The sequence below is a fragment of the Haliaeetus leucocephalus genome, unplaced genomic scaffold, assembly GCF_000737465.1.
Source record: "Haliaeetus leucocephalus isolate CR32 unplaced genomic scaffold, Haliaeetus_leucocephalus-4.0 Scaffold871, whole genome shotgun sequence".
In the NCBI taxonomy this organism is placed as follows: domain Eukaryota; kingdom Metazoa; phylum Chordata; class Aves; order Accipitriformes; family Accipitridae; genus Haliaeetus; species Haliaeetus leucocephalus.
In genome coordinates this window covers 140,206-166,394 of record NW_010973307.1, presented here as the reverse complement: position 1 = coordinate 166,394, position 26,189 = coordinate 140,206, and the positions used below count along the sequence as shown (strand labels likewise).

At 42.6% G+C, this 26,189-nt stretch overlaps 1 protein-coding gene across 1 annotated transcript in view; it reads left to right on the top strand.

Annotated features, from left to right (window-relative positions):
• RUNX2 (runt-related transcription factor 2) overlaps window positions 1-26,189 on the top strand; it is an 85,017-nt gene that overhangs the window by 8,727 nt on the left and 50,101 nt on the right. The window contains exon 3 of the mRNA XM_010583197.1: window positions 1,933-2,037. Within this exon, the coding sequence (XP_010581499.1) occupies window positions 1,933-2,037 (105 nt within the window). The remainder of the gene's footprint in view (window positions 1-1,932; window positions 2,038-26,189) is intronic.

The window sequence follows — 26,189 nt, the reverse complement described above, 5'->3', positions numbered from 1 at the left end:
AATCTTGCAGTGCTTTTCTATAGAATGATTTTACAGGGTCTTACCAATAGTATATTTTGTTAAGTTTTAGTCGTGATAGACTTTTATACTGATTTGGCGTATAAATAGAACGGTAGCATTGGCAGGCCAAATTCTTCATTCGAAGGTATATGGGAAATCCCTTTCGTATCTTTGTTACCAATAATATTCCACTGATTTTACATGGGTAGCTGAATGTCATCATCCTGCAATTTAACAGTCAGAACTTTTTGACATGATAAGCCAAAGGAGGCCTTAAACCTGTCCCTGGTGAATTCTGTATCTCCAAGCAATAGGCTGAATTCAAAGGCTGGGCGTCCTGCGTACAGCAAACTCTCCTCCTGCGACGATCACTCTTGAAAGATCTGAGAAATGATCCATTTCCCAGTGAAACGGGGGAAGGCCACCTTCAGCCACGCATTTCCACTGAGATGGAGTTCAGCCTCCTGAGATTTTGGCACCTTGGCCGGGTCCTGACCTTCCCTCTAACCGGCATCTCTCAGAGAGCTGGGCACAGCTGGAGCGCAGCTACACCTGGAAATTCATTTTACTCTAGATGACAGTTATATTTCCTTAAAAGAAAATCCATGTCACTTTCTAGTTCGTGAAAAATATAGCCAAGACAGTTTGAAGTTGCACTCCTGATAATAAATGATGCGTGTCTCAGGCAGGTTTGGGGGATATACGACTTGGACCAGAGAGAAAGACCAATTACTAGGTTTGACAGCCAAAGCCCTGTTCTGTATTATGCCTTATATATAAGCTGTTCTATATTAGGCTCGGAAAAACTGCATTAAGTTTGTGCTGTTACATATCGTTTAAGATTTGTGTCTTGATTGGATTCCTTCAGAGTTCAGCAAGAGGAAAAGCCCTAGCAACAAAAATGCATGTATACACACGGGGGGGGGGGGGGGGGGGAAAAGGAGTTTTAAGTGTCTGGTAAAGTAGCAGCTTAAATGAGCACGAAGGCCGAAGATTGCTGACTGTTTTATTGAGTCACTGTTGTACGCCCACCTTTTCCTGTCTTGAAACAGTTTTCAGTTTTGACTATCTGACATGACTAACCGTTGCATATCTAACAGATTACAACTGTCAGTGAGTCTCCCGAACGGGGGCCAGCGCCTTGTGAGAATGTGCGCTCAGACACAGGCAGCTCCCTTTATTTATTTCTTTTTAACGTTTTCATTCAGCTAAAGGCTGTGGAAGATCTTGTGCAATCTCTGCATGAACTCGGAACTTTGGAAAATAAAAAAAAAAATGCAGACTTACGATAGCAATGTGCATGCACACAACAGTTTCTCACCCTCATGGGAAAGCTGGGGGCTTTCTTAGTATTTCATAGATGGAATATATGTAGGGGAAAAAAGTGTGTTCCAGTAATAATGATATCATCGTATTACCCCTGGCATATGAAGGACAGGAGACACTGATTCCCTGTTAAAATGACTCCCAGGAGGAAAATATATTCTTTCCTCATCTTATTGTAGTCAAGTCAAACAAATGAAATGATAAAACTGTGTGAAGTAAATAACATGTGGCCACATTCTGCTCTCTGTCACACAGCTGCAAAACTGGAGTAAATTTTTAAATTATCTGACTAGCTTTGGATTTACACCACTTTCAATACAGCAAAGAATTTGGCTTGTCTTCAGCAGTGAATCACTTTTGTTCTGTCATTGTATGATGACCCATTATTAAATAAGAAACATTTAGATTGTCAACACATGGACATATTCTTGACATAGAGTAAAACTGAAGGGGAGGAAAACTCCTATGGTCAGTTATGTTTTTAATTTTCACGATTGTGGTAACGACAGGGAATAATTTTAAACGTCTCTGATTCTTTACTGAACATGCATGTGACTGTTTTCATGTTGTAATCACTCATTCCTTGTTGTTTTTTTCCCTTTGTAGGGAAGAGCTTTACTTTGACAATAACTGTCCTGACAAATCCCCCCCAAGTCGCTACATACCACAGAGCTATAAAGGTTACAGTGGATGGGCCAAGGGAGCCAAGAAGTGAGTATTATATTCTTATTTTTGCACTTATGTCTGCTTAATTTCGTTTAACAGAGACCCATAAATGAAATATATATCTTTGTCAAACATTGGTTCTTGCTCAGCAAAATATGTAAGCGCATGCTTAATTCGGAGTCTATTGGACCACACACGTACTTGCATTAAACACACACTTAAGTGCTTGGCTGAATTTGGGCAATCACAAACCTGATTCTCATTCACATCAAGGTCTTGATACATTATCTGCCAGCGTAAATGAGAACTAAACCCACTGTATTTATATATAATCTGATTTAGGCATAATAGACACAATCCTGCAACATGCTGAATTCCCTGAACTCGTGTAAGCTTCCAACTGAAGACGTTTAGAACAAAATAGGAGAGGGATCTTTCAGGATCAGTCCTAGTGCAGAGAGAAAATATATAATATAGTGCCTTTTTGTTTGCCCTTAAATTCTTTTGCCATCAGATAATTAATGCACCTGGTTAATCTCATCATACCTGAAATTGGTTTTCAGCTATGGACTCATCATAGACCCCTGGGGGCCAAAGAAAGATAAAAACCAGCATATCAACAGCATGGTCTTTGTTTCTTATTTGTGCACAGAAAGTACATTTTATTTAAACGTAGTCCAGCAGATTTTCACTCGGCACGTTTATCTCATAGCAGTGCACCTTCCTAACTTCCTAACTAAGAATCTATTTGCAATGATTGCTGGCTATATTTTTATGACAATTGTGGTTTGTCATGTTCTAGCAGTTTTATGGGTAGCACTTATTTTTAGATACAGTGAAGTCTGGTTAATCCATCATGATTTATCCGGCTGTCTCTCTGTCTAGCACATTTAGCTGGTAACCCGTCTCACATCGTATGGGTATTACTGATGAGCCAGTTCTGGAGTTTTTTTCTTAATCTAACTAGAACAACTCTTTCTAAATTGATTGGATTAACCAGGTATAGCTGTACTTAAATTACATTTAGAGATTAAGAATTATTTGATGAATAACCACATTAAAAAAAATCCCTATAATGGAAGCATCTCAAATAATTATTTTGCCTTTGATCTGCACATACAAATGAGATCTTTAAGGAGCTTTCATGGAGTTTTGTTTAAAATACCACAAAGGCAGAATAAGTAGAAAGATGTAGACAGAATTCATGCAGTTAAGTGTTTCTCGTGCTAATACACGCTGCAGTGTCACCTCTTATACTGAGAGACGGGAACTGAAATGCCTTCTCTAAGAACTGTCCGGGCTGCAGAGTTTCACCTCGAGTAACAGATAAGAAAAAGCAAGTAGCTATGGATAAATTTCATTACGTAGATAGTTGCGTTGCTACCTGCTCAGAGCTGAAGTGTCCATCTGTCACAGCGAGGGGATTTTTGTTCTGTCTTCTCTCCCGAGCTGAATCAGTTCCCATTTATAATTTTCACCTGCAGCTGGTGCTCCGTGTAGCTTACTTGGAGACACTGGGCAAACTGCATTCATGGAGTAAAACCCAGGGAATAAGTGATATATCATTTAGCCATCCCCATTTGGAGGCTGCTTCCATGTATGTATTGAGGCATCTGCAAAAGGGGAAATGTCCCAGCAGAGGACACAACCGCTGTGAAAGAGCAGAGCGGTTTGAAAACGATGCAGACGATAGTGTAGACGACGCTGTGTAGCACAGAAAGGGAACCTCTTTGTGTTCGGACTAACCATTTTGGTGATCAGTGGATAAAAAGGAGGCTGTGTTCATATAACTCAGTAAGATTTCCAAGTTCTGCTGGAGTTTTTTAGTTTAGACCTGAAAGGCCTTTGTGTGTGATACCTGTCTGCTATTCTCATTGAATAGCTGAACCTAGGAATGCTCGGTAACTTAGTTCTTATAGCCTAGATGGAGTTACTGTGTCTTTCTTCATCTTTTTTTTTTTTTTTTTTTTTTAAAGAAAGCCAAATTTGAGCTTGAATGTCCATCTGAATTTTAATATTTTGGCTAAATACTTAGTGAAGCTCTACTCTGAGGTCGGTTTTGTTCTGCAAGTTTTGTTATTGCAGTCTGATACTTTCAAAGCTATGACACCTCCAGAATGACTAGTTATTAAACCTGAATTTTCAGGGACAGAGTAGCTCCAGTGAGCTGTCGGAGTTTCACTGAAGTTCTGCTTCCTTCGGAGAGCCTCTGCACTCGTGTAGATTTATGACTGTTTGGTAGTAATCATTCAAGAAGTGAATCTGGCATTGACGTTGCATAAGGAAAATTAGGTGATTGGGGGCAATAAGGAATTCAAGTCAAGGAGCGGCTCTGATAGCAAATGTGTTTTTCTTAACAAATTATGTATCGACAAATAGTGCCCCTCTCTGCCAGGATCTGTATTTCACCTCGACATCTCAAGCATGTTATCCTAGTTTTCTTCTCTGGCAGCTCAACCAGAGCTGTCACATCACAAACAACTTTTTTCTTAATATACACATCTGGCGTTGGCAGTTGGACCAACTTCATAAGAGCACATGATCATCATTCATTACAAGATTAAAAAGTACCCCATGGCATCATTGATGTTTTTTAACTTTGATCTTTTGCAGTTGTGATTCATCTCAGTTATAAAACTTCCCTTTAAAGGAACACAACCGATGACTTATTAGAACCTTCGTTCTAAGTAGCGTAAACATAAAATTATGCACATCTTTACAAAATGTCATTTACTTTGTTGCCAGCTTATCATTTTAAGACATGACATCATGCTTTAGATCGTGAATTTGTAAGGCTTGTTTATAGGCAAGGCACTCTGACCTTCTGTTGGCAAGTTGACTCAAGCGAATGAATGCTGTGTGCTTTCCAGGAGCAGTAGGAGCAGCAGCAATACCATGACAGATATCACAGTCATTTAGAGCCTGACTTTAAGAGTGCTGAACAGTCATGGCATGCAGTGACTCCAGTTGGTGTTTTGGATGCTCAGCACTTCAGAAAGTCAGGTTCTGAAATGTAAGTGCCATTTAGTCGTATTAAACATATGCTTGTAGAAGCTTGCTGCCTTGCCTCTCTGTTATTATTTTAAAATATTTTAATAGAGGCAGTGATGTCAGGTTCCTCTATTAGGAAAACCTGCCCATTTCTATATGAGAAAAGGTCTTCTAGTGATTTTTCCTTTGAAAAGATTTATTTATTTTTAATTATCTATTTCAGTCTGTCTAATTACCATCCAGGGACATCTACTGTGTTGCACAGTCTGTGTGCGGGATTGAGAGAGCGCACTGGACTCTGAGTGATGGAGTCTGGAGACAGGGTTGTATAAGATCTTTGGGAATCATTGGGAAATCCTGCAGATATTTTTCTCTCCTCATATCCAAGATAAAACCTCTGCCATATGCATGTCTTAGCCCGCAGAGCTGCCTTCCAGTTGGGAGGGCTGAAAGAAGTTTTCCAGAGAAGTAAGTTGTCGTGAGGTCATAACTGACCAACAGATAGCAAAAGGCCACTGTAAAGGAATTAAAAGAAGAAAAAAACAGAACAAAAAACCCCCAAACCTTTACCTAAGCCCCTCTTTAATACCTTTGCCTTACCTCATTACAAATACAGAAATAATGATTTACCCTTCAATGGTGGTACCTTTTGAATAGGAGACATGTACTCCTTTCTGGCTGCTTTTGGTAGAAACCCAGTCAGGAGGGAAATCATGAGGAAGGAGGGTGGAGAATTCTATGTATTTTTATATTTTGCCTGACTTCCAAAGACTTCAGTTCATCTCTAGTTAAAGGTGGTCTCCAAAGTCACTGACCACGATTTTCTTTATCAGCATGAGTGGCAAAGTAGTTCTGAGCTTTGAACTGAAGCGTTTCAGTAGGAGAAAACTGCTCTATTTCATTCAGCTCCCGAATATTTCTCTGCTGGTGCAGCTTGCAAGGTGCGCACGTGACGAAAGGTATGAGCAAACATCGCCTTTTTGTCTGTGCACACTGCAGAAGCCAGCGAAAGCCAGAGAGAGGTTCTGCTCAGCCTTTGTATTAACTGTTTGGCCGACCCAGCTTATAAAACGCAGATAAGTGATTGAGATTTTTGAGATTCCTCGACTTAAAACCATAACAGTTTTTAGGAAGTTATCCCTCTTTTCTTTCAAAGGCAGAGGGTGGAGGGATAAGTCTGGGGCTAGTGGAATGTGCTTTGGAGTAGAACAGCTTTAAATCTTTCAGGGTTTGGGTGGTTTTTTTTTTTTAATTTTTTTTTCTTCCTTTTTTTTTCTTTTTTTTTTTTTGTTGACTGCCTGTCAGGAGCTGGGCTGGTGGCCAAGCAGGAAATGACACATCGAGAGGCATTTGTGTTGTGCAACATTTTGTGGAACTGATGCAAGGATACATTGTCTGTTTACGCATTCCTCTGCTAACAGCCTGCATGGCAGTAATTTTATTCAGGGACACATGGCATGCTACAGCAAGGAGCTAGATCCTTAACATCTCTTTATGCAGAATTATCACAGCAGTTAAAACACGCTGTGTGTCCCCCGTTTAGAATATTCTCTGGCTTGCCTTCAAAAACCACTCTGCCAGCCCCCCTTCCTTCCCAAGAATATATTGATTTGGCTGTGGGTTTTTTGCACTGTGGTAAATTGGGGCAGTGCAGAGAGAGAGAGTTTGCAGAACAAGAGGAAATTTTACAGGCAGGTCCTACGTTGTGCATCTACCTCAGGCCGTAAATGTAGCATCGCAGTTTTTTTCAAGCAATGCGTTGCAGACACTGAACACGGAAGTTTGCATCTGCATGCATTTTGGCCCGGCGAGGAGGTTTTTAATTAAAGTCAATGCTAAATACCCTGAGGTACGATGAACGAGTCCTGGGTTTTCATCCAAACCGAAGTCAGAAAATCTGTGACTCGCCCTGGTGCCGTTCAGAGTGACGAATCTCTACTGAGAGTGGCTGGGTTATTCCGGATTTCTCCCGGCGTAAGTGGGAGCAGAGGAAGGCAGAGTGGGCGGTCTGGCGGTTTGCAAGTTGCTCTAAATGACTTTGTAAAGCTTTAACGTTTGCATTATAATGCCCCTTTGTAAGAAGTGAGGCAAAATGTGATTATACAGCCAAAGAAATGTTCAGCGTGGCTATGCTATGGAGTTTAGGTTCTTTTCTGTGACTGTTGTTAGCATACTGGAGCATGACCACGGTCCACTTACAGGCTGGGACCTGACCTCCTGTGCCGAGGTCCCCAGTAAAGAGTTGAGGTGTTTCTGATTTCAGCGGTACATCACCAGGTCCTTTTTGCAGTTGTAAAACGCGAGACATCATAGTCTCACTCACTATCATTTGCTGCTGGTTGATTTTTTGCGAACGTGCCATTTCACCAAACCGTACCAGTTGGGGACTGGAGCTCCTCAGCGTTCCCAGAGGCTGTAAGAAACTGGTGGAACGATTCAAGTGTTCCTCGTCAAAGGTGGCAGACATTATATATACACCAGTGGTTTAGGCTTACGTTTGAGCTGGGTGTGTAACCCACAGAGCAGGGCTTCTTCTTACAGTTACCCCGACCACGGTGCCTGCCTCTGGAACAAGGGGACCAGGAGGCTGTCGGGGCTGGTCGCTGCATGCCAAGGACCCGTCCGTTCTTGTTTGTACCGCTGCGGCTGGAGAGGGGCTGATGCCTAAAAACTCATCGTCTGAGGGATGAGGGACTATGAGAGTAAAAAATAATTTCTTTTCCAGTGATCCTAACTCTTATCTGCTGATGCAGAGCATAGGGTAAGATGAAAGCGAAACCTACTTAGTTCACTCGCGGCTTGAATTCATACACGGCTGTTCTGAAATGTCAGTGATCTATGGTGACACCGGCTGGCTCTCTCCATAGGAGGAGATTGCTGCCCAGGGAGGTGATGGAATGACCGTGTATTTTTTTCACTGTTACGGTGAGAGGGAAAAGGCCTTGAGAAGATTATGTAAAACAAATGGGCAAGTCTGAGCGTAAAACCATTCCCTAAGATATCCTCATCAATAGTAACACAGTCTTGGTTTGTATTTGTCAACAAAGCAGATCGTTTCCATCCCATTGTAGAGGGAACACCGCTTCCAAACACTCTATTCTAGTACATTTGGCATGTAAGAGGACCATCATGGTATTTTTCTGATATTGCAGCTATTGCTGTTTGTATTCAAAATGTCTCTCCAAGCCACAAATGAAATCGTGGCCCCTCTGCAGAGCTGTGCTGCATAGTCGTATGGTAAGAGAGTTTTGCCCTGAATAGCTTACAATCTCCATTAAAAATACAGATGGGAAAAGGGGTTACAACTAAACAAATGAAGTCAACGGTGGAAGTGAGTTCATTCTGTATCTCCGTACAGCACGACTACGAGGAAAGGAAAAGTGAAAGACATTTTTATAAGTCTGTGCCTCTACTCCATGTAGGTACTGTGGAGGAAGATGGTATTAAAAAAGGCATTAGAGCAGCTTTTCCCAGACCATTTTGTTCCATACTCTCCTCCCCAGAGAACTCTGGTACATCTTCACTTTTGAAATGCATTTAGCTTGTTGCTACAAATAGCAACATTTTTTTCTCACATGTCAGTGTAGCACCTCTTATACCTCTCCCTCCACTTTCCAAAGTGGGTTGGGAAGTAGGGAACAGGGCAAATATGTTTGGGAGATGCTGCATCAGAGTAGTAGTGTGAGTAGAGTACTTATGTAGTTCTTCCTTGCTGGCAATCCCAAATTTCTTTATAAGGTTTCTATAAAATTTATTTTTATTCTCCATATAAACTTCATTCTCCACTGAAACATGGTCATCCCAGACGTGAAACACAGATGCTGATTTAACCAGACAAGGAATGCAGAAGAGGAAATGAGGAAGAATCTCATACTTAATTGAAACTTCAGGGGAAGAAACTTAGTAATGATCTCATGCTGCAGCGTGTTTGGGACACCGGAAACCTTACTTTTATGAAGAACTGGGCTCCTTAATGCATGTGTCTACTCAGATCCCCTGTTACATATCTCATCTACAGTAGACCAGCTTACTCAGCACAGTAGTGGCTCACTGTGGACTGAGGGTGGCTTTCAGCTCTCCAAAAATTAGACATGGAGGGTAGGTTTCCTCTGAAGTGAATGAAGAGACACAGGCACTTGCACAGAGTGATTCATCCCACCTATCTTAATGTCTGTCTTAGAATGCAATGAACTGCCCTTTAGAGCTATCTGTCCCTTACCATTGATTATAAAATCTTAGAATGCAATGAACTGCCCTTTAGAGCTATCCGTCCCTACCCATTGGTTATAAATGGAGGCTAGATGACTAGCCTAGACTAGGCACCCTGTTTTTGAGATGGCTGAATTCAGATGAGATTACGAGATATTCTAGTCCTAAAGCGTACCTAATGACTGCTGTGAAATTCAGGCAACCTGAGTTAGCTTTGAAGCAGGTAGCTCAGGTAGTGATAGCAGTACAGTCACAGATAACATGGAGCTCAGCACTGGTTAACCAACTGTTTGCCCAGCTTTTTGGGTGGATGCTTTGTCTTCGGTTGAACTGTGAGCAGTCCACGCTGCATTTCTGACAATGCAAGGAATTGTTTAAAGCTGACTTTGAAGTGTCTGTACAGCTGCCATAATGAGTGCAATACACACATACCTTAAAAAATGATGCTATCTACTAAGGCATCATTATCACCTTTTGCAGGATTTCAGTAGTCAAGTACTCTTCAGGTCCTACTCAGCTTGGCTTGTGTGAACTGCTGAGATTAAAACTCAGGTTATTTAGCTGTAGGCGTAGTATTCAATAAGATTCCCACACTAACTACAATATTGCAGCTGCATAAGAAACAATATAAAGGTGCTAATACACTTTATAGGTGTTACCTAAAGGTGAAGAATATTGGGGAACACATTTAAAGATTTTCCTAGCACTGGGAAATACTCCATGTTTCCAATGTTCCTGCTTCACATCAGAAAATATTAATTGTGCCTTCCTCATCCAAACTTAACATGCTGCCCATGCACCTTTGGTTCTGAGATGTAATCTTTCCCACAGCGTGGGAAGGCAAACCCTTTTACCTGATTATTGTCGGCATAAACGTTTGTTGCTTCCATCACTCTTCAAACTCTCGTACCTGCATTTTGTGAACTTTACTCCCACTTCATAATACCCTGCTTCTTTAGTAGCCCTGCTAATTTAAATTCAGGATGCCAAACAGGTATTAATCAGGGTGCTTACAAGTGTAGAATCTGCTTCCTGCCTGTCTGTAATCCATGTGAGTAACGCTAATTAGTTGTCTGCTTCCTTAAATCTTCATACACTTTCTCATTCTTGCATTCCTGCAGTAGTAGACACGGTCTTAAATGTCACGTGCAGTCAGAGGCACTTGATGGTGTTTCGTTTCATTGCTCTTACAGCTCAACAGGAAAATCATCACCTCCACAAGCACCACCGAAGTGCGCTGTGGAAGAAATGCATGAGTCCAGCTCTTGCATTTGTAGATTAATTTGCTAGAAACAGGATTCTAGCTCATTATATTCCAGAGTATCACTTCACATGTCATGAGGCAGGTAGACAATTACGTACAGCATTTTTACATTGGTGCAGCATCTTCTTGGAAAGGAGTAGGCGCTTGCAGGCACTGATGTAGTACCAGGAATGTGTTTGTTTACGTATGGTGAATCCTAGATTAGATTTGCAAAAGCAGCCCAATTTTAACTGGTTGTATTAAAAGGGATCAGAAATCCAGAGATTGCCCATCAAAAAGGGATGGTACTCACAATTATTTGTTGTATTTTGAAAACTGAGACCTGTGTTTCTCAGTAGTATAGAAGCTAGAAGACAATAGAGACCTGGAAATACAGTACACAGTTGCTGTGTGGTACAAACCACTGGTTAGGAGTACAGAGGGTATTATACATGCAATACTTTTTTTTTTTTTTTTTTTTCTGGCATGTATACCTATGTAATCAAGGACCCAGATTCAGATTCTTAGACAACAATATACTTCAATTAATTCCATTTATCTAGTGAATTTATCAAGCACTGTAGACTCATGAAGTGCAATAGAGTTGGTTCCAGGTTTCTAGTATATCAATTAAATTAAGAATAATTTAATTTTTCATTCCTTGGGTCTCTTATCACCATAAAATTTAGATTTGTGGAACATACTTCTTGCTTTCTCTGGCTGCGTGGTGCTTTGTTACTGGCTGGGCTTAAACCACGACACTTTCGCACTGGACACTCTTTGGCTTTGATGATCTGGGCTATGGGTCCACTCCCACTTTTGGTCTTTTTTGATGTCTGTCTTTGAACAATTGTTTGTAAAACCAGTGCTATAATAAAATTACCACCTCTGTAGACAGAAGTGTTGACTACAAAATAGGGCTCAGCGACAGAGCTGTGACTGTAAATTATTCAGTGTTTTAATTCATCAGCTAAGCAGTCAAAATGATAATCCTTTTTGTAAAGGGACATATGGGTAAAATTTTCAGAGATGCAGGGTGAATTGACTCTCCTTAACTGTAGTTGCCTAAAAGCTAGGATATGGTGTCTCAGCGAGTCGTCCTGTGCCCGCTGCCGTCAAGAGAGAGATGTACGTATGTGTTAGAAGCTGGTTTATCCCACCCCAAGGATGTACAAGTGTCGGTGTGCAGATCTCTGGAGGTGAGAAGCTGTGAGCCCTGGCTGCAGAGGGAACGCAGAGCAGCGTGGACCGCGGGGCTGGCGCTCAGTGCCACGCAGATACCTGCATCGGCTTGAAACAAGCTACCTGGCTTACCTGAAACTGCAGCAGCACACAGCTTTGAAATGCTTCTTTATGCTCCTTTTTATCGTTCGTTAAACCTTTTAAAAGGGCGCTTTAGTGCCTGCTTTTTCAAAAGCTGCATTGAAGGGCTGCTCTCTGAAGTTTGTCACAACTTAGGATGTTGGTGAACCCCTCCTCGTTAGACATAAATAGCCAGTGTGTGATCTTTTATGTTTTCCTCTTCCGTGCCTGCTTGGTTGAAACTCTCAGCCACTCGGTGCAGAAATGTCCATCCTCGTTTAAAATATCCTTCCCCATGCTGATGTGCTTGTTACTGTTCCTCTCCCAAAGGCGTAGCCCCTACAGCTCAGCAGTAGCTTGGCTTTTATATATGATCCTCATCAACTTCACAGCAAAAAGTCAGACAGTTTAATTAGCCTTTATCTTTTGCTTTGGAAGAACGAGCCCAGGGTATGCCTATTAGTGGTGTGAAGAGGTCTCACGCAGCAGTATTCGTTGCCTGCGGTATGACACACAGTCATAAGCATCCCTGAGAATTAGGACAGCAGAATTACAGCACATGAAGGATGCTCAGACGCAGTATTTAGGTAGGGTTTCTGCTTTGCATGTATACAGACATACCGATCTATGTTATTAGTTTCAGTCGTCTTGATCTTTGCAATTTCTGAAAGATGGCAGCAAAAGAGAAAACTGATAGCAGCAGGCTTGTAGAGATCATCTTTATTATAGACGGGTAGGAGAGAGTAGTAAGGACTTGGTGCTCACAAAACCCAGATAACAGTGACTGTTCTTTAGACCCAGCTCGAGGATGAAGGAAGCTCTCAGGGAAGAGTGTTTACTTCTGTGTGGGATGCAAAGTAAACACCTCACTAACTATACATGCCATGCAATAATAGGAATTAAAATGAGAACTGTTTTTCTCTGGTGACTTGGTGTAAAAGGGAATAAACAGTAGATTTAAGGTATGTAACAAGACGATACTTACACATCAAATAAATAGTAACTTGTTGACATAAAGGAAATAGATTTTTTTTATTAAAGGGCAGAAACCTCTAGCTCTAAGTCTTACTTTATGCATACGCTACAGACAAAAATTACAGTAGGAAAAGTCCATGTCTGAGCACTCAGAATTGTGACATGCCAAGATTACAGTTATCAGTGCAGCTTTAATTCATGCCTGTGATGTGTGTGTGACAAAACAGTCCTTCACTGTAAGAGCATGTGCTGGTTTATCCATAGGACAGCAATGTCCTGTGGGATGGAGCACACCCACTTACTCTTACTTTTTAGAGATCTAACAATATATAGTGCTTTATATGTTTAAAATGCTGCTGTCAGGTTGAGTTAGTGGTGAATGGTCAGTGCTTCTGAAGAATAAATCTGAAGGTCTCATACCAGGCACTGGGAAAACTATGAACACACTGTGAATATATTCTGTGAGCACTTTTTGTTTTAAGCAACTTAACTATTGTCACAACAAAAAATCATGTGGCAGGAGCATAAAATCTGTGGGCCAGCAATCAGCTACCTTTGCCAAGCTGTAATCAAAGCTTTTAGCTGATAAAATCTAAGGAATTTCCATTCTGTGAAATTTTATTTTTCAAACTTTTAGAATTTTACCGAATCTGGATGATTACCATGGAGATTCTGAAAAAAAAAAAAAAAGACCCAACCTGCTGTGCCAAGTTTCAAATCTCCAATCCAAAATACAGCAACAAAAAAGCTCCTTCAAGAAAAGATTGCCAAAAATGTTTTTCGAGGCGCTATGTTTTCCCTGAGCTAACTCATTTCCAGGAACGTCTGAGCCATTTTGGTTGAAATTGAAGAAATGTGTTCCTTACTCATGCAGGAAAAAAATGGAACGCGAGCAGTCAATGTTCAGTAAAGCTGCAAGCAACTGAAAATTGGGCCCTATAATGGGAAACATTGGCAACTTTAACGATAGGCAGTCCTACCAGCCCACCTCTGACATATTTAATCTGCCGTGGTATTAATTTGCACGCAGTAATAATCCATTAGGTTCGGTGGAAATCCTGCGTAGAGAATTAACTCGGCGGTTGGCAGGGTCTCCTGGCGGGCTGCAGCAGCTCCGGCGTTGGCTTCATGGGGTCGGGTCTTTGGCTGGTGGCCGACGGGCCACAAGCGAGGCGCCATCTCCAGCGGCGCAGGAGAGCCCGGTGTGTCTCGGGGACGCGTCGGAGAAGGCGACCACCTTTGTAAAAGACGAAACGAGGGCCACCGCAGCCCGCAGGGCCTCCGGAGGCGCTGCAGGTTAGAAAGCGGCCTGCCTCCGGGCGCCGGTGTTTGGCAGGACTCTCCTTCCCCACCCTTAGCCTCTTCAGAGGGGTAATTTGGTGTGCGTACGCTTCGACCAAATTGGCACGGCCTTGCAGGCTGTAACACACGCGCGCGGCCTGCGAGCCGAGAGAGGTTTGGGCCGTGGACCGGGACTCCTCCGACGTGGTCCAGGGAGGCCTGAGGGAGCCAGCGTGGGCAACGGTGCTTCTGGAAAAGGACTGGGTTTAGGCAAAACCCCCTTGTGTTGAGGAACAACAGCCGCAGGAGATGAGCGTTGAAGCCCCCCTCGCCCCAGACTCTGCCCTGAGCAGCTCCCGGGGTGGGCTCTGCCCTGCTGAGCCCCCTCGAGGTCCGGTGAGGGGCAGCCACAACCTGGGTCCAGGCACCGTCCGAACCTCGGGGTGGGCAAAATCCGGACCCAGTTCTGGGTGCCGAGGTCCAGGTGGAGTCGGTGGACGTGGAGAAAGGTACTTTGGGCTGCCCAGAGCCTCCGGGGGAGGGTGCGGAGCTGTGTAAAATCCAGGGCAAACGACGAGTCCTTCTGCAAAAATAAGCCGGGTGGTAGGTGCATCCAGAAGCATGGTCTGTGGTGTTTTGGGTACTCTGATGTCAGCCAGTGAAAAAACACTTACTTGATTTTACCCTCTCTTCTTTTACGTGACTCGGAGCTGCTGAAGGTGTTGGGCCCATTTAAAACCAGTGGCAAGAGTTGTTTTAACAGGTTCGTAAATTGGAGGAGCTGATCAGAAGCAGGCAGTGTCGCGAGTTATACTGGAGATCTCTGCTCCTGCACAGAAATCTTTCCCTCCTTCTGTACAAAACACGCACTCTCTTATTTGAAGCTGCCTCAAGAAATGGCGTGGCGGGGAGCTTGCGCCTTGTCGAGTTCTTCGCCATTCACTGGGACGGGGCTCAGGGATGAGCGGTCCGCTGCGTGGTTTTTTATTTTAAGTTCAAACAAACTTTTTTGGAGACGGATTTGAGTGCTAGGCAAAAGGCACCTTCACAGGCAGTTTTATTCCCCTCACTACTACAAATTTGTTTAAGCTTTTTCCCCATGCCTTTTACTATCACGGTGTTCCCATCCTTGGAAGCCAAGCAGCTTGAGAGCTGAAAGAGAAGTGTTGTCAGGAGGGTGATTAAAATAGGGATTGATGCAGCTGGGAGCCAGGGTTCAGTCACCTCTCTGGCCCTCTGCGTTAGTGTTATGTCAGACACAGTAGCTTTACCATGCGTGGCAAGTTTATGCATTTTTTATTGTCTCGTGCTGCCAGAAAATGTTGACCCTGGAGTAGCTGCGCTGTGTAAGCAGTCAGCGGTGGAGGGCAGCGCGCTCTGCAAACCGTTTATGTTCCCTCTTTAATTTGTCACTTATGGGTCATATCTTTTTACATTTACATTTTTAAATTAGTTCAGTGTGCCCTGAGCTTCAGTTCCAGAATCCACACTGAAAACTTCCCAACTTTACGAGTTATTAAAAAAATTCCAAAACCCCTCACTTAATTTACATTCAGTATGCAGAGCAACTTAAAGTTATGAGAAGGCTTCACATTTTTATAAGGACACGAGTTTGGGGAGAGATTAGATTTTAGGGCTCATATGCAACATGGAACAATCACGTCTACTTGGTCATCTCTTCAAAGAGGATACTGTCAAGTGAATTTTGGCCCAAAATTTAAAAGAAAAGAAAAAAGTTTTGGCATAAAAACCAATCTGGTCAAAATAAAATGGTTTCTCCAACATAAATTCCATTAAAAGTAAAGCCAGACTCAGCAAATGCTTGAGATCTCCCATATGGACTGAAGAATAGTTTTACATTGGAGCACAATGCAGTTTTTTGGAGTGCATTTGAGACTGCTCCTGTTTTGGAAGCCTGCTCATGTCTTGTTTGAATGACGATTTAGACTGTATATAGCAAAAAGCAATGCTAGCATATCTGGAACGTCAGCATAAAGGCTGTCTGTTAGACGAAATGTTTCTTTTTAAAAAGAGCAAAACACTCCTACCCTATGCCTTTGGGTTTCTTTCCCTTTAATTCTCACGTCAGGAGGTTTTGAAGACCAGCTCTCTGTGGCCACATGAGTAAGGCAGGGACGTAGGAGGATGGTTCAGTGGCTGACGCATTTGAACACGGGTCCTCCAGGTCTGTCATCCACCTCTGACGTCTTTATGACATTCATGCATTTGAAAATTCCTCTAAGCAGATATCCAAACTTACTGATACCTTGTGTGAAGTAAGAATAGTGGCACTACCCTACCCCAGGAATGACATGAATATGGGAAGATGGTGAAGATCAAGGTGTTTGTTTACTTGAGCTGTGTTTTTAAGGCATATTCCCATCCAAGGTATATCACAATATGAATCAGAAAGCTTCAGTTTCCCTTGATAAATGGAAACATCTTGATATATGTATTTTTTTTTTTTATTTCATATTTAACTGTCCTCAAGATGGGAAGAAATGGGCTTTTTTTTCTATCGTGTTAGCTTTGAGCTCCCACCATACGTTGCTGCTCCATATTGCTGTGTCAGAACAATGTAGTTGTCTTAGGCTGCAGATCCCAATTCCTTCAACTCCTTGAAGGCATTGCGGGAGGTAAAGGTGGCTTGTAGGAGTGAGCCTTTCATTGAATCAGCTCTTGCTCGCAGTTAAATACCTGCTTTCAGAGAATGGCAAGTGCCAGGCTCTTCTAGTGCTTTACAGTAGCACAGCCCGGAGAGACGAAAACCAGACAAAATAGAAAGTCTGAAAAGACGAAGCTCCTGACTGTCGAATGACCACAATCAGGTGCACATGCTTTTATCAACCATACATTTTCTGACTTTGGGGAGTGAATCACCCACTTTCGTGCAGCCGAGGGGAGAGAGCTTTACCGCCGGTGCGGTCGCCTCTGCGCGCGTGTGTGTCTTGCGGGGTGGGGAAGGCAGCCGTCCTCAACCAGACATTTGCAACCTGCTGTTTTAGCTGGAATAGGAAAACCAGCTTGACGAGAATGAACGGCTTCGCTAAGCGACATTTAGGGGAGGTTGGTGGGATTTTAAACAAATCTCCTTAAGCAAGCATGAAAATAAGCTATTTAGCACTCATTAATGTCTCAGGTTAAACTCTTGAATAATTTGTCATGGTTAGGCTCTTTGGGTTTCGTTGGTGTTTTTCTAGTGACTAACGAGATGACAGCTACACATGCTCCTTGGTATGCCACTGTTCACAATAGGGTTTAAAGTTGTGTATTTGTTATTGATGTCATTAAAGTGATGGATTTGAGCTTGGTTTCTGAGGCAGCCGACTGGGTGGTTAGGACTAATTTCTAGCAATGGTTTTGGAGGTTGAAACCAAAGTGTGTATAAAAGGAAATGTTTCTTCTTTTAAGCAAATAATTTGAACCCAGATGAATGAAATTTAAGCAAGTGGGCATCAACTCTGAGTTAATTTTGACATAGTTGTCTGGAAATCATCACCAATTAAAATATTTTTATGAGCTCGAATGTAGTATTGTCTTTCGGTGCTTATGTAAGAGAGGCACAAACTGCTTGTTTAACCCCAGCCTTGAGACTACTGGCCAGAACATATGACTGAAGTCATAGCCATCTGGAGCCGCAGGGAGAGCATGGGCCTTGGCAAACCTCACTTTGTGGGGGCAAGGCAATTTCCCTATCTGAACTGAAAAAAATACATCAATTTGAACAGATCGCTTGTACCCGGTAGGATGTGCAGCTCATCTGAGAAATGAATCTCACCAAATAGATTTGACAGTTTTGGACAAAAATTGCTAATAGAAAAGACAGACGTAGCTGTTTGTATCCATCTTGGTAGTAAGGGAACATTTCTCTAGCATGGGGATTCCTGCAGAGGTCCTGCAGAAGTCAGTGTGAGTCTTGGGTGTGCAAAGAGGACAGGAGCAGCTCTGGAGCCCAGGAATCCTAGTTCAGAGTAAAAATGAATCCCTTGGGTTGTTATAATCAGGTTCTTTCATATGCTCCTACAGACTGAATAGCTAGCGTGATGGTTCCTTAATTTGTACACACACCTTTCACACCTGCATGTAAAGAAAACCTTTGATGCCAAGTGCTTGATGGAACAACAAGATGAGTATATGCAGAATTAAAAGGATACACACCACACTCAAATATTTTTATAGCTTTTTAGACTCTGCACATCTAAAATAATAATGAATAACCTGCCTGATTGGGAGGAGCTGTCTCTGCATTGTGAATTTGGCCTTTTCATGAGAGCACCATTGTTTTTTTTTAACATTGCAAAGAGAGTTGAAGTGTTGAAGACTTGAGTATAAATGTCGGTTGCTGTGTTTTCAACCACAGTCTCATTTATTCAATGAGGCAGACTTTTAAGATTTAAATTTTTCTTATTGGTGTTTATTGAGTTTTTTGCATTTTCTTTTATTATGCTATATGCCTACATATGCATATATATATATATATATGTATATACACATAATAGTACTGCATGCTTATGAAACAGCCTATCATGAGTTTTTGTCTTCCATTCCATAATTATCATCATTTGATTCTTGTGCAGTAGTGTACTTCTATTGTTCCGGCTCCCAACACTGCAGACAGATGTTCAAATATTTCAACACAAACAAAACTGTTTATATTTAACTTACAGAATCATTATAGCTTTGGTATGTATGCATGGAATTTGCCCTACTGTGAAGTGTTAACACTAGACCTGTGCACCACTTCAGTCTGAAAGAAGGGAGACCTAGAATTGCACTTAATTTCAGCCTCCAGTTGAGTCCACGCCGAGAAAATTTCAGGGCTTAGAGGCACGATCAAGTTACAGGGGATGTCTGTGTTTCCACATGTCAGCTGAGCCACAGCAGCTGCCTGGTAGGTGTTCTTGGCCCCCCATAAATGTAAGTTGATTTGATTTAGCTTAGCCCTCAATAAAAGAGGCTTAAGATAAGTAGAATCGCTGCACACTTGCCACAGGCGGAGAGCACACGCGCAGATGGTTACCATCCAGGTCTGGGACACGGTAACCCATTCCACCCCAGGAATTGGCCGGGTATCTGTATGGTTCTGTACTGGCAATAGTCAAGCCAATTTTTAGATCAGCATTTACATTCTCTTTTAAAAATTAGTTATTGAATCCCTTAACGTAGCTGGGTTTGTTGGCTTCCATATAAAACGTTTGCCAGTTCTCTCTCAGCCCCACAAGCATTGTTGCTCACAGGAGAAGGGTGTTTTGAGGACCTCATTCAAAACGGAAAGGATTTTATTTCTCATTCTGGTTGGGGAGAGACATCTTTAGAGCAACTTTGACAGGTATTTTAGGCCCTAAATTTTACCAGTCTTGACTTCTCAGATATTCTGGATATGGAAAAATAGCTTGCATTTGTTTACCTTGAACTCTCTAATTCCCACAGTCTATAATGTTTGGTATATAGCAATCAAAAGCTGATTTTAGAAATTTGCTTTTGAAGTCCCCTGTGGCCTCCTTTGCTTGCTGAGTAGGGCGAAGTTGCAACACTTCTCTGGGACACAGGCAGTGAGCATGATTGTGAGCTCCGTGCGAGAAAGCGAGACTGCATCGTGAGCATGGGCAGACTATCAGCCTGACCCAGTAAATCGCAGCTTAGCATTGCTTTTGATTTTTGATGTGAATGATAACCCATTTAGTCGTATCAACTTGAGAGTGAGTTACCTAAATTTGTACCTCTGGATTTATAACAACATATCCTTAATCTGCTCTTCCTTAACATGTTATAACCCTCCTTAGACAAGGGATTTGAGAAAGTAGTGAGTTTGGGTTTTCCACTTTCTGCAGCCCCTTTGAACAGGCAGGATTTCCAGTTCCTTAACTCTGGGTCATTCCTCTACTCTGTGTCTGCAGTGGTCTAGCAAGTGGTGTCTGTCCCTGTACTAACCTTTTGGTGTCCCTAATGACATTTGTTTCTTATTGTACGGGTGGTCCATGGATGTTCATAAACAGGCAAGTCCATGGGGAAGCTCCCATCTTTTTCCTGTGGATTAAGATAAGATTTTTTTGTAAGGGAGGAAAAGAGAAGAAGGTAGGTCAGCTCCTTCCTGAGCTCAGGAGGACTTTGCATTCAGCATTTATCGTGGCCATGTCCAGTGGGGGAAGCTGATAGCAGAACCTACTGCAAATACAATAGGAAAGGCAGGTGTCAGGGTGGAGGCATCTGCCACAAGTGCCTTAGCCTCCCTGCAGGTCTCCAGGGCCATTGGGAAATTTGTGAGCCCCGTAGACTGGTGTGACAATAAATCCATGCCAGGGGAAGGCACATCACTTTGCCTTGCACGTCCTCTAGCAGGAGGAATCCCAGGGGCCGGGGGGCCTGAGGGCTCCTTGGGTGTCCTCTTCCAGCCACAGCCGTGCTGTCCGGGGAGGACACCATTCCCCAGCGCTCCTCTAATCAGCATCAGTCAAAAGCCGAGTCCTGCTCCAAATCGGCGGTAGCTGCGGTAGAAGATGAGTGATTAACAGTGGAGAGAGGCCAGGCACGATAACCTCATCAGCTGGCACAGCTGCAACCTGAAGAGGCTGCGTGAACACAGCCTCAATTGTGTTGGGCTCCGTTACCCCCCGTGCTGACGGCACGTCCAAGCTTCGTGATGAATAGCAGGGGCTGCGACGTGGACAGTGACCAGGTTTCAATTAAATGTCTCGCTGAGACCAGCTTCTGCTTTGGGAACAGAAAGTGAGCTCCAAAAAAGTCAGTTCCCATTAGCTGAGTGCCTGAGCAAGATTTATTTTTTAAAGCGTTATTTAAAAATTTGTAAAGTTTGTTAGGCAAAAAAAAAAGTTAGTCTGAGTGAGCTCTGTTAACAGGGTCAGAAAATCATGAGAAGAGGCTTCTCCTGGAAATGTTGACAGTGTACTAGCCGTAAACCTGCTGCTGCAAGACCTAGTTGGTCATTTCTCCCCTAAGGGGGAAAAAGTAATTGAGATCTGTTAGAAGGGAGAAAGCCTCCAGGCTGTTTTAATCTGGAATTCTGCAGCCTGACGTTAATGAGAAAAACTTTTTCTTTTGCCAGTTTTTGGCCAATTCCTTTCTACATTACAGACAGTAATAAATTGTCAAGTTGTTTGTGAAAAATTTGGCTCGATGCATTTCTAAAAGCAAGGTACCAGAGCAGTGACTGTGAAATCCCATTTCATTTTGGTTCACAGTATTGCGATGACCTTTTTTGTTGTCTTTTTGTAATTAATAACTTTTCTGTCGCTTCTCCATGCTGCCCATATATATATTTCGGAAATGGAGCCTCTCATATTTGCTAACCTCATCTTTTGTTAGCAACAGTGAACACAGGGGAGTAATTTGGGATGCCAGGTGTGTTCCTCTGTGTGTTACTGTCCAGCATGTCCCTCCTGTTCATCAAAGTGCTGGTGTAGAAAAGCTCAGGTAGAAAAGAAAAGCTGTGGAAATGGTGAATTCTCTCCTGCTGCTCCACACGTGTTGGCCAGGGTGCTACCATAGAGTGAAGGGTATCTGGTACAGCCAAGAAATAACTAACTTCTCCAGTACCATACCCATCTCTAAAGGCTTACAGTTCACGGAGGATCAGAGCAGATTACTAAAATTGTAATTTTTGAAAAAGTAGACTTAAAAGCCTGGTGCTATTATAGCTAGAGCAATGAAATGTTAGTGAATGGGAGGAGGTAAAAGCACCCAAAAATACATGTGCAGCAAATGCTAAGGGAAGGAGGGAAAAATAAGATGAATGGAAGACATCAAAGAAGAAAGGTTTGCTGTTCTCTGTTGGTTTGTTTTCTGGAGGAAGCCACGAGAAAATAAAAAAGAGGAAGACAAAAAAAAAAAGGATTAGATTTGTAAGGAATTAAACACAGAAAAAAGGCAGGGAAAGAAATATGTGAATACTATTTATTTGTGCTGCTAGCTGATAAATTGTTTCCCTCTTAGTTGCTCCATTAAAGGCCAAGGATACAGCATGTTTTGAAGATCATATTAATCACATTGATTTAAGTTCAGTAATTTCTAAGACATGGGACAGAGCATAACCTGGAGTGCTCTAGAACCTGCTAATAAACTCTTAGCAGTGCTGATGGGAAGGCAATGATGTCTAACAAGCCCATAATTTGAAGATTAATTGATGAAATGTTCCATTACATTGTTATTTTCAGTGTTGGCAATTTCCTGTAGACCTCAGTACAGGACAGATAGACTCCTTTCCCTCCTTGAGAGGATTTTGGCTCTCCAAAAGTATTACCCATTAATTTTGAAGTATTATGAGTCATGTATTTAACACACTTTGTCCCCAGTCTGACAGGGACAAGAGAGTCCAAACCTGCATGTCAGGTAAACAGGCGTCCAGTGTGTTCAGGTGCAGGGAAAAAAGGTTTACAGGTTCCATCTTAAAGAACTAAGATGAGTGGAAATCCCCATCAAGATAAGGAACCAACAGTCTGTGCCATTTCTGAAAAGACCAAGGGAACGCTGGCTTTTCCAAAGTTTTGCCTTCAGGGCACGGCATAAAACTAAGGTTGTTATCATTTGTGGTCAGAGATCTCATTGTACTTTCACCAGCACATTAATGTTGGCCCATGAATGCCAGCCATTATAACCATACGCGTAGGAGTGTTCACTGCTGCTTCATGGGATTAGCACATTTTTATACAACTACTGAGTTCCTGACTTTTGTGCAAAGTCCTCAAACTACCTGATGTTATTCATTGGTGAGGACAACGATTCTTGCTAGTTGTTTGTAAATCACTGGTGCCTCTTTTTATTACTAAACTAAGATCGAATTCCTCCAGATACTCATGGTCCTGCCTGTTGAGCAGGTCTCTGTGCAGGTTTGGTCTCACTTGTCCATGTCAGACTGGGGAGAAAGTGTGTTAAATACATGACTCATAATACTTCAAAATTAATAGGTAATACTTTTGGAGACCCAAAATCTTCTCAAGGAAGAAGGTGACATTTTGGCTAAATTATTTCAAAACAGGGTTGCATCTTGATAAACCAGGTTGCCCCTTTGAACTTTCAGTTCAACTGTCAGAAAGCTAAATCAATTTATAGAGTGAATCAGTGTTCAAGTGCAGTTTTCCTGGCTTTTGTTTTTTGTCCTTATTTAAAACCTCAAAACCACTATGGGTAATTTCCCCAAGATCCACTTTAGACGTTTGTGGCACGTAGTGTGAAAGAGTAGGTGCAGCTGGCCAAACCCCGGCACTCTTCTCCTGAGCATTTTCCTCCTGTTTCGATGAATAACACAAGAAAAGCTGCCGCCCCTCTCCCCACAAAACCAAAGGCAAACTGGAATAGCTGTATCAGCCCAAATCTTGCTTTCCTTGAAGTAAGTGGGAGTTTTGCCATAAACTCAGAAGAGAACTGGATCTGGCCATTTCTGCTGGGTTTAACCCTGTATCTCCAATTGCCACACCTCAGTTGACAAGCAATTCTTCTGCTATGAAGCTGAAAGACCTTATCAAGCATGCAAAACTCAGAAATATTGTTTAACCACAACGATCACCACAGGAAACATTGGCCTGAAATTTAGGTTTTGTTTTGAAAACAGAAGGTTTGGGAGAGAGAGAGCATTGTTAAATCCAGCTTGGACAAAAATACGTTCGTAACTTTTTTTAGAATGTCACAGAAAGACAATGCCATTGCTAACGTCTTCAGTATTTCTTTGCTGTGTTGAAAGGCTCAGTCAGAGCATTTTGCTTGGGCACGGGACTGAGAAAGTACTGTTGACTTAACAAACCAACCTTATTTGGTTGTATTAGTAAGGGCAGCCTTGATAATGGTGAATACACTCATACAATTTTATCAGGGGTGCAGTTGCTTTGTAGTAAGATGTAGCAACGCCACAGCTAGGAGGGGGATCTTTCGGTACCACACTCCCCAGACTTGAAATGGGAGAAAATTCCCCAGAGCTTACAACACAAAGGGATAAAATGTGGGAGGGAAAGCAGAGAGGAGACTGCCTTGCATATGGCATGATCAGGAGTTGAGCACAAAACCTCCACCCCGTAGCAGAGCATCCTGTGCCCGTCCTGCCTGCAGAAACCTAAGGTGGTGGCAGACGCCGGGCTGAAGAATTGAGAAATGGATTTTACTATTTATATTACCATAATTTATCTGTAGCATAATGTTGAAATTGCCGCTAGAAAAAGATTAGAAACATGTTTCCTGCTCGGTTTCCTCGCTGCTCAGGCCACACGCATGCAGAATGTGCCATTAACCGTTGCAGAGCTCCCATGCCCGGCGGAGGAGGGTGCTTGTTCAGTAGCCTCAAGCTGCGCCAAGATTTGCAAACCATCAAGAAAACAACCCTGTGCACCATTCAGTTGCGCCCTGTGGTTTGCTGCTGGTATATACCTGATTTCTGATCTGATCTCATAGTCCCGGTCGCTTTTTTCTTTACATTTACCTTTTTGATCTGAAGAAATTAGCATTTTACACTATGAAAAATCCCCTGACCCTGTGACAAACCTTCTTCCCCGTCCCTCACCCCTTTGCTACCGGGAATTATGTCTTTCTAACACCATAGGCAGATTGGCACGTTAAAAGTATGTGTATGCTTTCTTCTGATTTAATTGGATTTGCTGGTCTGAAATGTAGTATGTTTGCTAATTCCATAAACTAGCTACTGTAACTAAAATCAGACACAGTTACCAAAAAAAAGCCAGATTGCATTTTAGTCCAAAAGGGATATTTCCATGCTTTAAGGGTGGTCTCCCTTCTCCCTTTAAAATATCCTTTAATCACTGTGTGTCTTGGTTAATATCCCTGTTTTTACAGGATTCCTGTAGTTTATATTCAAAGTTGGATAGGTGTTGTTTTAGTACACGTTTTATTATTTCGAGTCAAAGTGGTTTCATTTTGCCTGGATTGTTACCCATTGTTGATTGAAAGATTGGAAGTTTTATCCTGTGATCTATCTAGTTGAGGGGAAAGATTGGCAGCCCAGGGTGGCTCTGAAAAAAGTTCTCAGCAAAGTCTCTGCATTGTGCTCGTAGCATAACCCAATGCTGAAATTTAAGGCTATGTTTCAATTTCCTTGATCTTCATGTGGGGCACCCATTTGTACTCAAGTCCTGTGCTATTTCAGGGTCAAATGTGGGAGGTAAAATAATTGCATAGGAAACCTCAGCAAGGGGAGAAGTTTCCCTCTAGAGATATGGTTGATGCTTTGGTGTTCCGTATTCTGGAGGCTTCAATCTCACTTTTGCTGTCTACCAACTGAAGGGAGTTAATGCAGCAGTCAGAGGCAAGCCTTATGCAATGCGACAGGTGCTAATCTTCCAGGAAATTCATCCTACATCCCACCCATTAAGGGAATTTTATGTAAAAATGGTTTAATGTCTCTTTAAAGGTGTCAGCAAGCATGTGAGGACCACACAGCTTGGGTTCCACTGCAAGTAATGGAGTGAAATTGTCTGCATAATTATTTTAGTTGGATTGAGAATCTGCAGTCCTCTCTTGCTTCAGGAAATAAACCTCTGTTAAAACCATATGGCAGTATTCTCAGAAGAGACGTGATTACAGGGCCACTTCTCTTTCACCATGTCCAGGCAGAGTTAGAGAAAGTTGTTATGTTTGTGCATAATTAATCCTTTTTTTTTTCCCCTGTGAGCAGACACAAAAATGTCATTTTTAGCATGTGTGAGGGTGCTGGTGTGTTTGTTTCCATATACACGTCAGCTTGCTTTTCAGTGTACTGAAGCGGCAATAAATGGCGCGGCCTCTGACCAGAATTAGAGACACGGAAGGAATGTACCATCATCTGTGCATACCAAAACTGCATAACAGAGTCACTCCATCAGAATGAGTTACGCTTCAGTTTCGGATAAGCAACTTTTAGAAACTGCAGCCAGTGGAAATGACGTTACCTTACTTTAAATGAGGCCACTTCACTCCGCACACGCAAAACAAAATGCAAAGGGCAGGTTTTAATTACGGCGCGCCTCATCCTTCTCCCTGGCACGTCGTCTCCTGCCGCTTTTATAGGTGGCTGTGGGGTTACCCTGGTCTGACGCGATGGGGGAGGCGATACCTTTTGGCAGCGCGGTGGCACTTCTGACCCCGCCGTGCTGCGGGACGGTGGTCCCGCGCCTGGTCCTGGGGCTTGGGGTGCCGTCGGGAGCTGGGTGCTGTCCCCGCCTGGCAGGAGAAGGCCTTGGACCAGTTTTTCGTGTCGCTG